This window comes from Pseudorca crassidens, chromosome 8, assembly GCF_039906515.1.
Source record: "Pseudorca crassidens isolate mPseCra1 chromosome 8, mPseCra1.hap1, whole genome shotgun sequence".
Classification (NCBI taxonomy): domain Eukaryota; kingdom Metazoa; phylum Chordata; class Mammalia; order Artiodactyla; family Delphinidae; genus Pseudorca; species Pseudorca crassidens.
The window spans coordinates 21125169-21139199 of record NC_090303.1 but is presented as its reverse complement, the minus strand read 5'-3'; the positions used below and the strand labels follow the sequence as shown (position 1 = coordinate 21139199).

The 14031-nt window shown below is 37.9% G+C and overlaps 1 protein-coding gene across 4 annotated transcripts in view; it reads right to left on the bottom strand.

Annotated features, from left to right (window-relative positions):
• The window catches only part of RELN (reelin), a 521022-nt gene that overhangs the window by 230807 nt on the left and 276184 nt on the right, over window positions 1-14031 (bottom strand). For all 4 annotated transcript variants that reach the window (XM_067745999.1, XM_067746000.1, XM_067746001.1 and 1 more), the window contains exon 9: window positions 1033-1129. In XM_067745999.1, coding sequence (XP_067602100.1) covers window positions 1033-1129 — 97 coding nt within the window. The remainder of the gene's footprint in view (window positions 1-1032; window positions 1130-14031) is intronic.

The following is a 14031-nucleotide window of genomic DNA, read 5'->3' as shown; positions in this document are numbered from 1 at the left end:
TTAAAATCCATGAGTTAGAATCATTTTTCTCAGTTTTTGGTTAGACTAGAGCTTGAACGTGTGAGACTTTTATTTTTATTTGAAATACTACTAGAAACTTTGGACAGATTGGTTTAATATTAAAGACTAAGAACCTAATATTTATTCTTCTCCCCCAAATAAATCACAATTCTTTCAATATGGAAAAATGGTAAGGAAAATACTGTGAGAAAAGAAAACTGTCACAGAACTGATGGAAAATGTTCTACGTGAGTCATGCTAATTTAAGAACTAAACTGATCAGAATAACCACTTAATAAAATTTCAAGGTATTTTTTCCTTTAAATACCTCACCATACCTGAAATCAAGCACCCATTTTGAATTTTATTTTATGATTTAAACTACACAGAAATAGTTAACATAGTTTGAGTTTTGCTAAATGTAATCAAATATTTTCAACCTGAATGAACTTCTCCCTCTTTAAGCATCAACCTAATTTTCTTTTTTCAAAGGAATTTTTTTAAAATAAAGAAAATGTAATAAATGATTACAAGTCACATCACAATTATGATAACAGAATTTTAGAACTGGCCTTAGGGAATTTAGAAGGAAAATGACAGAACTAGAGATTGGATCCAAAAGGCTATTAACTCATTATCATCACAGACTGGAAGGAATTTAGGTGGTAATCTGATATATTCCTAGGCCTATAAACCAGGCCACAGCCAGGCCACCTAAAGAGATGGGTGGTGATGTTATTTTGGGGAGAATTCCATCAGAAAGGTTAGTATCTCAAATGTACTTTTACCAAAAATAAATAGTTTGTTATAGCTACTACTGACAGTGTTAAGTATTGAATGGAAAATGACACTTTTAACAACCTTGTTCAAATAGAGCAGGTAATAATATGTGCATCAATGTAATTCAACATAATTAACAACCAGAGTACTTTTAACCATGAGGAATAAAGCCAGTGGTAGAATGAAGGTAAACAGGGAAGCAGAAATCCACCTATGTCAAAATTTATGAAGATACTTTAAATGACAACAAACCTAATTTTCTCAAGCTGAATCCAGTCCACAGTATTATTCTTGGCATATGACACAATGATGCAAGGGTCTGAATAACTAAAGCGACATGAACCTGAACCTGTAAATAGCAATAACAATAAATTTCAAAGTTAATACAGTGTAATTACATATTATCCTTCCTGATAAATACGCTAGATAATTTTCTAACCACGTAGATAGTTATCTGATCATTTCCCCATTCTTCTAACTATGCTAAAATTTCTTGTAACCTGTTCTGATAAACATTATTTGATAAATAACTTTAAGAGTTGAAAAAAGGTAAAAAAGGTAAATTTCAGGTCTCTTTAGAAATCCATGAACTTCTAAATTAAATTTCAATATAAGCATTCAGTTCTACGCCAAGAAATATCTAAATATTATAGAATGATTAATATGGATCTTACAAGTTAATATCAATAATGATTTCATTTAATGGCATGTGAGTCATTCAGCTGTATGAAGAATAAAAATAGCATTCTTCTTCTGTGTGTGTGTTATTTAAATGATGAGGCAGTATGTGAGGAACTAAACTACTGCAAAGTAAATTCAAGTACTAAGAATGAGAGCTATTAGAGATATGATTGATATTATTCTACTACAGCCCAACATTAAAGATTTAAAAGAGAGACGTTATGTCCCATTGTGGATATCCGGTCATTGTCTTTCACTATTATTTTCAATACTGGAGATATGACTACCAAAGAAAGTTTTAAAACTCTGATAAGAATTTGTTTTTACATGTTCATTGAATACATACAAGAAAGCACAATTTGACTGTAATATCAAAGATCTTCATAGATTCCGAAACCAGCCATGAAACATAAGCCAGGAGTTTATTGTAACTCAATAGCAGGGTTTTTTATACTATATTAAAAACAAATGAACCAAAATAAAAAGAAGTAGCGCAATTTATTTTTAACTCTCATCCATCTGCTAGAGGAGCCCTGGTTTCAGCAAATGGCATCTGTTGATGGTTTTTACATTTGTAGTACTCAGGAGTTCCAAGCTTTAATCAAACTCATTTATTTTATTTCAGTGGTGTTTAGTACAACACCAGTTAGTGTGCAATTGCCAAAGTTGGCAGTGTGCTAAAAAGGCCAAACAGCAGTTTTCCTAGATTTATTCGCACAGCTAAGATGTAGATGGAAATGCATGAGAGAAGGCTACTGAAAGGAAAGTTCCACAGCAACCCTGAGCTCAAACAGAAACCTACTTTATGCCATTTTGATCATTGCTAAGTTCCACCTTTCTTAAGCAGCTGCTTAAAATAAATATCAAACTGTGGCGCCGGAAATGGAAATAGCCAGGATTATGTGAGACAAACTTCAACACCAAGAAATATGAGGTCTGGCAGACAATCTGTCTTTCCAAAAGACAGTTCAAACTAGCCTAAAGAATGTAAATGGTATTTATGTGCTTCCTTTGTGTTTTATACACCATAAGTACTTAAAAGCAAATGTATAAGGTGAATCCCAAAAAAGGAAAGGATAGAACAAATGATAACCAAAAAATGTTCCTTACAGAAGCAATTCGGTGGAAATTATTTACAAATTGAAAAAAGAGAAGGAAAGCTGATAAACATGAAAATAAAAATGTGTCTAAATATGACCCTGATGACCAATATGACCCCTTTCCTGTCTATTTTCTTATGTTACCATCTCAGTGTTGCAAGAATAAGTTTACTATGCACGCATAAAACAAAAAAGGTACCTGGCCAGTGACTCACTTTTCCTTAGTCATTAAACTCTTTTGTACCTCAACTATTAATATCTTCTGAACTCATCTCCTCCTCACTATTGTCAATGGACTCTCAGTAGCTCTTGCCAAAACTTTTTAATAATGATTAGCTGGTCTCCCTGTCTTCAGGTTTACATGTCCTCACCCAGCCCCACTCTTGCCAGTGCTCTTCCTACAAGTGAACTGAATTGTTACCTCCCTGCTTATAATCCTTCAACAATTTTTCAGTCCCTTCAGGAGAAAGCAGTACTTCTACCCCAGTGAGATAATGGTGCACAGTTTCTAGAGATCATATGTGTACCCTGGAAAACAGAACTAGCCCAGGGTTCCCATGTGAAAAGATAGCTCAAAAGCCACAGGGACTCCCAACAAAGGAGTGGACAACTAGAAGACCAGGACTGAGGTGTGCGGTACGAACGGACAGCCAGAGGCGAGGTACTGCCCATGCCAAGGGAACTTCCCCTCCTGGAAGAAGCGCCACCCAAGAGAACCAGTCAGCTTTGGATAGTTGACTCCCTCTGGGAGCACTCCCCATCAAACTACCATCCCAAATGGTGCCAAGCCAGTGAATAAATGATTCTCCATGCCCACTCCTAATACAGCTGTTCCACACAGACTGGGTGAATTTCTTCTTCACATAAGCCCTTCTGAATTGCAGCCCCACTGTCACATAGACTTCTGTCAACAGAATAAGATTTCCCCTTGCCCAGGCTGACAACGGTTGCTTGACTCTGTCTGTGATAAAGGGAGGAAAGAGTTAATTTACGTCCACGTGCCCAGATGCCTAAGGCCACCCCCACCTCCCTGCCCCCAGATCCGGTGGTGCAGAGCTATCACATACCTCAAAGCACCTCTGATGCAGTGACCAGACAATAATGAGCAGGTGCCACCTACAACAGGTACTTCTTTCTTTCCCCTCTTAAATCGAAGATGTTTAATTGCCAAAGCTGATATTTAACACCAGAAAGGAAAGACAAACCCAAGTGAAAAATGCAAAATATCCTCTCACTTGCAGATCCATTTTCTCTCCTTCATATCACTTCCAATGTAATTGTAATCCTTCACTCTAAAGTAGTAATTGTGCAAGGATTTAAACAATTGCTGAAGGAGGGAAGATACTTTAGAACCATGGTTATAAAAGTATGGCCTGAGAACCATGATGAACTTAAACAGGTCTAAAAATTCAAACTCTTTCTTTGGTTCTTACCGACAAATGAGGAAATTCCATATATTTTCATTTTGACCCACATCAAGGATACAAGTAGCCTACAAAGTGATTAAGGGTTCCTAAAGTTTGATACTCATAGATAAAACTGATGAACTTCTAGAACTTACTGAGGACCCCCATCTAACAGTCTAGGATATCTGGCTCCAGTGTAGAGCTACAAACACCAGGATTACTGCAATATCCCCAGTTTGGCGGAGGACAGGATATTTTGTATTAAAGGTACCTCATGAATGTTGTTTCCAGTTGGTCTTGGTTGTCAATTCTTGCTTTTAAATTGACAAATAAATTGATAAATGATAAAGATAAACCTACATGAATTTACTGTAACTGTCATTTACATTATTATTAATTATTTAGTCAACCCCACAGTACATAACGATGGATACTTTTTTCAGCAGCATTTCTGGCCTATTATTGTCTTACAGTTTGTCCTATGGCTTAAGACATATACGCACTGCAAATAACTACAAGCCATCTCTACTCTTCTGCGAAAGGAGATATCTACATAATGCCTTGAAACTATATTGCAACAAAACCACCTTTCATTGATGATGTCCTGAATCTGTGCTATTGAATTTGTGCCTATGAATTTATGCTATTTGAATAACTTGCTCTGCATTATCAAATTATGTATAAAAATACTGGGTTATTTTTTAAATTTTTGGAATTTTAACATACAATCCTATGTCTAAGTTCCTTTTTATTAGGTTAACAATGCACCATGTATAGTTAAGAAAAACAGAGACCCAGACAGTAATGCCCTCATCCTTTCAACCACTGCACCAGTGTTTTCTGCCTTCCTCCTGTTATACTGGATGAAGTGTTTCTGTTCTTACCAATGGTGAACCTTCTCATGTGGTCTAGATCCCATCTTCTCTTGTTCTTTAAGATTTCCCCTCTTTCTCTTGTATCACCAATTTCTGCCAATGAGTTTCCTGGATCATTCCTATTGTCATACAAACATCATAGAAACATACAAAGCATCTCCCATCTTAAAAAAGTTTTTTTTGATGTCACACCCCTAACTTCTGTTCCTTCCAATCCTATTTTTGTTTCCCTTTATAGCAAGACTTCTCAGAAGGGCTGTCCAGTGATTGCCTCCACTTTGTCACATCCTCCGATTCCCTTTCCCTTCCACCCCGAAACTGCTCTTGGTTAGGTGTCTGGGGAGTCCGTGTTGCCAAATCAACAGATCATTTCCCCATATTCAGGTTACTTGACTTCTCAGCAGGATTTGTCCCAGTGCATCCCTCCTTTTTTCTTGGATACTTTCTTCTACCACCTTCTTGATTTTTCTCCTGCTTCACTGACTGCCGCCTCTCAGTCTCTTTTGTTGCCCTTTTCCTTCTTGATCTCAAATTGTTTTGGTAGCTTTCTCTTCTCTTATCTACATTGCCTCCTCTTACTTTGAAGCTTTAAATAATATCTATAACAGATAATACCCAGAATTATATTTTCCATGAGATCCACACTTATAGATCCAACTGCTACTCACCATCTCTAATGGACAACTCAGACTCTTTAAGTCAAAATTAGAATTATTGGTTTTCCACCCCCCAAATATCTAGGATACCCTTTTCATTTCAAATGACACCACCCCAGATGCTCAAACAAAGCACTAGGTGTCATCTTTGTTTCCTCCCTTTGCTTCATTGCCCACTTCCAACCCATCAGCCTGGGAGTTCTGACTCCAAAATATTGTTCAGCTTCTATTCCTCTCTACTGCTACCACCTTAGTCAAGTCAGGGTCATGTCTTGGTGGTTTTCTTACTCCCTTTTTTATCCTCCTATAATCCATTATCCACACAGCAGTAAGAGGTCTTTCAAAAACAGAGGAATCTTTTAAATTGTTTTAGCGATCATGTCATTCATTCGTGGCTTAACATCCTCTCAAGGCTTCTCAAACCACTAGGAATAAAAGGTTGAGCTCCCTCCGTGACGCAGAGCTTCCCTTGTACCACTCTTCTCGTTTACTGTGTTCCAGACACTGTGGACTTTCTTTCTCCTCCCTGAACACTCCATCTCACGGCTTCCATGCCCCTTCTCTCTGCCTACAACTACACTGATTATGTCAATTTCCTCATACTCTATTCTCCCCTCATTCCATTCATATCTTTCCCCACAGACCACCCCTTGGCTGGGTCCATCTTCTCTCTTGGGGTTCTGTGCAAACATCACCTCCTCAAAGAAGCCTTCCCTGCGCATTCAATGTAAACACCTCCATCCCCCAGGGTCCAATCATCCTCCATCTTATCACTCCATTTTAAGTTATTCATAGTACTTACCACTGTCTAAATTTACCTGTTTATTTACTTGTTCACTTGATCATTGTTCATCTCCTGTTAGAATGCAAGCTCCACTGAAGGAGGAACATGTCTGTCTTGTTTACTACTTGTGTCCTTGGTACCCAGAATAGTGCGTGGTGCACAACAGAAGCTCAATAAACTCTGGCTGGATCATAAATAAGTTTGCTGTAATTTCTCCATTTCTTTGTTTTTGCTGTGTTATATTTATACTAGAAAGGGGAACTATAACCGTAGATCGATGGGACTTAAGGACTTTCGATTTGCCTGAGTTGGGTCAAAGTGAAAAGGCATCTGAGAGCCGTGCTGTAGAATATCTGGGCTGTATGTATCCTTACCACAGATTAACTTTGGTACTGTTATATAGTCAATAGGGCAATAATTCCCCCATGTTAACTAGAAACTGCCCTTAGATGACTTAGATGGTTACAGAATCCAGTCTGCTTTTAGAATAAAAATATCAGAGACAGATTACATGAGTAATTATTGTACATTTTTATCAGCCAGATAAAGTAATGTGAGGAATAATGAGAGCCAGATGAATTATTTTACTTATTAGTAAAGTCATAATGGCCCAGCATAATTAAAAATAAGCAATTTGCAAAGTCATACAAAGTACTCAAAAGCCACATAGAATACCATCCCCAAGGCACATGTTTTGACCTCTCCATCAGGAATCATTTTCTACTGCATTAAAAAAAAAAGAAAGTTTCTCAAATGTAATGTCTTCTTTTTTTGCGGTACGCAGACCTTTCACTATTGTGGCCTCTCCCGTTGTGGAGCACAGGCTCCGGATGCACAGGCTCAGCGGCCATGGCTCACGGGCCTAGCCGCTCCGCGGTGTGTGGGATCTTCCCGGACCGGGACACGAACCCGTGTCCCCTGCATCAGCAGGCGGACTCTCAACCACTGCGCCACCAGGGAAGCCCAAATATAATGTCTTCTTAATAGTAAGACATTATCTAGTCCTTTCAAGTTGATTTATTTTGTGTCTGTTTGAATATTTAACTAGATTAACACACTGTTCTAAGGGAGAAAACCCACTTTTATGTCTAGGAAGAAACCTAATAAAATTGTAACCTTATAGAAAAATGTTACTCTAAATTGTAATGTTATAAAATCTTTGATGATAGGTACATCTTATCGTCATATAACCTTATCATCACATAGCCTTAAACAGATCTTATTTAATCTTTCTCATCTAAAGGAATTCTATATGATAATAAATTCAATGCTTGTTAGTATTACTGATAATTCTATATAATTTTTTAAACTTCAGTTTTTAGAGTAAAATTCCCTCTGATATAAGTTATCTTCCAGAGAGAAAGTATGTGTAGGGCTTAGGAGAGTGAATGGTGGGGGCAGGCTGCCAGGTTTGCAATCTGGGCTCTGACACTTTTTAGCTGTATGACCTTGGACAAGTCGCTTATCTTTCCTGTGTCTAGTTTCTACATTTGTTAAATGTGAATAATAATAGCAATCACTTCACAGAACTGTTGTGAAGATTAAGGCGTTAACGCATTAAAAGTGCCTAGAAAACAAATCTTGGTTCACGTTAAGAGATTTCAGGGGCTTCCCTGGTGGCACAGTGGTTGAGAGTCTGCCCGCCAATGCAGGGGACACGGGTTCGAGCCCTGGTCTGGGAAGATCCCACATACAGTGGAGCAACTAGGCCCGTAAGCCACAACTACTGAGCCTGCGCGTCTGGAGCTTGTGCTCCATAACGAGAGGCCGTGATAGTGAGAGGCCCGTGCACTGCAATGAGGAGTGGCCCCCAGTTGCCGCAACTAGAGAAAGCCCTCGCACAGAAACGAAGACCCAACACAGCCATAAATAAATAAATAAAAATTTTTTAAAAAGGCAAAATTCCTTTAAAAAAAAAAAAGATTTCAGGTATGATTCAGTATTTTTGTTTCATTTCATAAATTCATTTACCCCAGAAAAAGGAGCAATTATTTGTTTATGGGCTAAATATTAAGTTGAATTACTGCTTAACAAAGAACTTATGGCACATTTTTCCCCCCATCGATTCTTTGGTTTGGGGCTATTTTCCAGCTCTTTAATGGAAACGCTGTAAGTTCAACCTGGAGATGAAAACTGAGACCCAAGTGAGTAATCTACCTGTTTGTTAGCATCACTGTAAATGTGTTAGAAGGGAAGAAAGTTGTCTACTTGATAAGAAAAAGAAGACCCTTTGGGATCAGTATAATGAAATATACTTTATAAGGTCTTTACAATTGCTAGAGTGGAAATTTGATTTTGCAGTTCCTAGCATCCAAAGAAAACAGAAAATCTGATCTAAGTTTTAGTAGTATCCACAAAGAAAAAAAAATTCTAGTAACTCAAGAGAGCAATTAAGGTTTCTATGAGCAGAGAGGTACTACTCTGTGCATGTCCACTTTATAGGTAAGGGCACGGAGGCAAAGAGAGGTTAAGCGATTTACTCTAGACCCAAATGGGATTCAGAATTGGGTAGACCAGAACCCATGCCTTCAACTACTTCACTATACTCCTTCTGGTGCATAAAGCACACTTTAAAAAAAACAGACAAACAGTGCTTCATTTTCACATGGTCAGAACATGTTGGGACAGGCTTTTGTGCTTCTGCTTCTACTCAGGCTCCTGACTTGAGCCAGATGGTCCTTTTTGGGTAAAACCTAAAGGACTGAACCACCTCTAGCCTCAATATCAGGTTTACTCGGGCATCACTTTCTCTGCAGGTTCCCTGACCATTCCCCTCCTTTCCCTGCCCCTGTAGCCAGTCACCCAAATCTGCACACCCTCCACCTGCAAATTTATTGAATCTATGCCTTTATTTTACTTTCACCACCACCTCCTGAGGCCATCTCTCACCCACATCAGTGTGATAACCTCCTATCTGGGCACTCAGAACAAACACAAAAGGTATTGTAAAGAACATTTTTTTGTCATTTGCTTTAAAAATCTATAGAAAGGCATTTAAAAGAGATTTTAAAGAATAGTTGTATTCCAAAGAAGTAAATCCTAACACCTCCCAACTCAGAAAATTTTAACTATGTGGAAAGCATTAACCTGATATAATATTACAATCAGGATTAAATTTAAGATAACAGTATAATCCACATTTGTATCAACGCATTCCATAATATCTTGTAAATCTGTTTCTGAAATAATCATTTTACTATAAGGAAACAATTAATATTTACAAATGTAAAACAGTGCCTAGTACTTCTTATTTAAAAATAAAGAAATAAGAAGAATGGTAAAGCTTATTTCTAAAAGGTTGCTTCCTTTCACTGTTAGAGAGACTCATCACTATGATTCTAAGAAATATTTTTTTGTAATCTCGGTTTGATCTTTGAACCACTTATTCAATTTAAAATTGCAACTAAAATTGGTATCAACTTTTACCCCCCCCCCGGGTTCTATTTAAATAGTATCATCCCTAGTATAATTTAGAAAACAATAGATAAGTAACTTTCCACTTTTTTTATAGAGAGTCAGGCCAAGATGATCAATCTAACAGTCAATCAATCAATCAATGAGTCAACCAATTATTAAAAATATTTCTTATTTCTGAGGTACTCAGAAGGCTAGTTATTTTCTCGTGATTCAGTCCCACTTCCCTTGACTTTGGCTGTCATTCAGGAAAAACTAGGAAATGTATACACTTTGAATAGCCTTTCCCACTTAAGAAGTAAAATATCATTTAGAACTGACATTTACATAAGCTGTGTGGTGATCCGTTAGCAGTCCACATGCCTCTTATGTTGGCCGTTCCCTCTGCTGGGCTACCTCTTTGACACAATTCAAGCCTTTGATCAATGGTTACATCCTCAGTGGCTGCCCCCTGGCTGCCTCCAACAAAATGCTACTCCTCATTTGATGACCCCTGATTAATTTTCTTCATTGCATTCATTATTCCCTGACATTCATTTGTTTGATATTCATCAGCATGTCAGCCCTATCAGGGCAAAGATTTTGTTTTGTGAATCCTGTCTCCCCAGTGCCTTGAGAGCTACTTCACACAGAATAGGAGCTCAGTGAATAGTTGTTGAATGAACGAATGAACGAATGAATGAATGTAATTTAGGAAGCACTTTAAACTCTAGGAAGAAAGTCTTTTGGAAATGCAATGATACCATTATTATTATTGTTGTTGTTACTGGCTCTTTTGTAGCATTTCTTTTCAGCAGGATAAGGAGATGGAGGTGATTTATAGCCTCTGTCCACCAGCACAGAGACTGTCACTCTTCTGGGAAAGCTAGAGGGGCAGCACATTTGTTCTCCGATGCTGAGAATTGTTAGGGCAACAACACTGCATGGTTTGGCTGATCCTGCTTTTCTGTTCCTCTACTTAATATCTTTCTCTGATGGCAAAACAGGCTACAAGTATAAATTAGCTACAATTGGATGAATAAATGTATCAAAGGCAACCTACTGTGATATTTCTTGTGGGGCCCCCCTGAACTAAAACAGACAACATCATAACCATATTTTCAGACAAAATGTATTCCTGGTTAACTCATAGTTCACTCTTGTCACCCAGTTCTAGGATTTAGGACTACAGTGGGAAGACATTTAAGAGATCATGAAGATGTACACTCTCACTTTACAAACAAGTTGTCAGGGGTTCACACAGGCTCCACCACTTCCCCAAAGTTACACGACAAGGCCAGTTGGCAGAGAAAGGACGATATGGCCCGACTCCCAATCCAGTGTTCTTTTCCCTTCCCCATTTATATCAACAACAAAAGTTGTTTATCAACAAAAATGAGTCACAGAGACATGGAAATATTCTCAATGAAAAAATACATGGCTTAAAATATCTACATTGATTGGGGCTTCCCTGGTGGCACAGTGGTTGAGAGTCCGCCTGCCGATGCAGGGGACATGGGTTCGTGCCCCGACCCGGGAAGATCCCACATGCCGCGGAGCGGCTGGGCCCGTGAGCCATGGCCGCTGAGCCTGTGCGTCCGGAGCCTGTGCTCCGCAATGGGAGAGGCCACAGCAGTGAGAGGCCCGCGTACAGCAAAAAAAAAAAAAAAAAAAAAAAAAAAAAAAATATCTACATTGAAAAATTTTTTTCTTATTTTGCATTAATGAGTATTATTTACAGGGAATCAGAATACTAGGTGGAGCAGTGTATGGAAATCTCCATGATTCCTACGTATGACTACTGAGATAGGCAAAAGTAACAGAATATTAAATAAAGGGAAGGTGATAGGATGTGATTGGTATTTGGAAGGGAAGTTGAGGCTTTCCCATGAAAGAAGTGTGAAAATGACAATAAGTTTATTATAAGAATGCAAACACATCTTTATCAGTATAACGTCTATAAATATAATGCTCAATTCTAACATGTTAGTGTAGACAGTGGACAGGGCAGACAGAAGTGAATTTACCATGAAGCTCATGGAGCTTAAGCTTCAGGGCTCTGCACTTGGATGAGCACCTTCCAAGGCCCTGGGAGGAACTCTAGCCATGTGTTCACATGACCATGTTTTATAACATTTGCAACCAATTGAGACTGCTGCCTCCATTCTTGACTACTGCCTTACCATGTTACCCTCATGCCAGGTGGTGTTGGAGTGGCCATGGCAGCTTTTGGGATCCATTTAAGGGGAAGTTGAGTTGGAGATATGTTATGTGTGTGTGATACAGTTACATAGTTATGCAGGTCACTTCTATTCCATAGTGCAGTCATCCTCAGCGTAGAAAGAGCTTTTAGGAACATGCCTACCACCCACTGTGATGAAGTACCTATGTCATCATGACTCAAGAACAGTGGTAATAAACTGTTCAGTGAGTGACATCAATTCAGAGTTGCTAAGATTGGTCACTGTGCAAGAGAAGTCAAAATGCCCTGCAGTCTTGTGGTTCATACATGAAAGAAATTAAGACAGAGATTTTTACAATTTGCTAATGATCCTAAAGATGTACATGATATATCAGTAAGGAATTGTGAAGGTAAGATGTTAAATAAATGAAAAAAACACCTCTGATCCACCAAGCTAGAGGCAGAATTATTTTTCTAGTCGCTAAATAAAAATATTATAGAATTGTCATATGCAGAGGCAGTTTAAGAATATGCACCCAAAAGTCGTAAGAAAAGAGTATTTCAGGTAGTTAACAAAGACGTTATGTTATATTTTTGGATTTTGTGATGCTTGTGGTATTGTCAACTTCTAAAGATTTGTAATTTGTTGTGATTTCTTTTCTCATTCTAAATAAATATTCACATTTGTACCTAATTTTGAATGTGTAATTTTGTATTCTTTTCCTTAAAGACAACCTAGCCCTCACCCAAATTGTGTAAGGTTCAAACATGGACCCACAAAACCTAGACCCACCCCTGTACAGAGCATGCCCTGAAGCGTGTTCCTGCACATTTCACCAATGTCTTAACTCACACGGGGGCACCAAGGTCTAGATTACATGGTTCACTTTCCACTCTGCTTAATATGGCACATTCCAGTGACAAATGTATTGTAATGCAGGACAACAATAAAAAGAGAATGAGAAGATATGGTTCTTGAAACTATTTTCCTTCTCTATTACTTCAGGCAGATCTGGCTCAATTAAAATATTCTTAAAAGGAAACTATCACATTACAACTAGATTAGGATGGATGAAATGACTTGTAAGTAATTGTTTGCTTACGTAAGAAACATGCCATTCATTTTTGGACTGTGTTGGAGACCACCTGAGTGAACCTCAGGAGCTCAACAAAAGCCAGTGAGAACCTGTACCTTCCAGGATTTACTAAGTGGAGTGTTTCTGTGCAGTGCTGGCTGAGAGGCTCTTAAAGGGCTGTTAGGGTTTATAATGCCAAGAATACACAAGCACGTGAACAAGTACCAATTATGTGCTAATCAATGAAGCCCATATTAAGCACACTGAAAACCTGTTCATTGTGCAGTAGCCCATTAACCATAATGTACATGTCTGGAGGAGATGCTAGGGAACTTCCTAGAGACAGCAAATTCCCAAAATTCACAAATAAACTTCTTCCTTTCTTCTCATCTCTCTTGGGTGGTTGCCATAAAAATAAACAACTTAAAAAATAGCTTGATTTAGTATAAAATCAAGACTACTTAAAAAATAGATATATTAGTCATTTATTCTATTAAGAATTCAAGAGTTACTCCCTTTCTCAAAATAACAGTCATACAAGTCCATAATCCCTTAAGGTAAGATAAACTTCAGGATCCAAATTACTTACTTATTTACTTAATTTACAGATTTCAGAAAGGTAACATGGTAAATATACCATATGTTATGCAACATCCCCAGCAAGGTCTGAGGCAATACCCTATAATGAAACATATTAATATTTCTACAGTGAAATACATGAAGATTCACGTAAGTAGTATAAATAAAGATTATAAATAGCCTTAAATCATTTCAAGTCAGGTTTGGCTGCCAAATGAATTCAGGTCATGGGAGGCTTTGCCATTGCATAACTATTAAAAAAAAAGGTTTGTGGTTTTTCCGAGAGTTTTTGTATTGTAATATGGAATTACAGATTAGGAATTGTGAGCCTGTGTCTCCAGTAGCCTTCTCTATTTCTTTATTTCTTTTTACTTTTATAGTAAAAGGATAAATCAATTGGTTTTAGTCTCCCAAGCCCAGGGTAGTTTTATTCTTATTTGGTTATGCCCTTCTTCACAAAGCCCCAGACTTTTCAAAGTAAATCAGAACAGAAACAATAGAAGGAGTTACTGCCTCTTG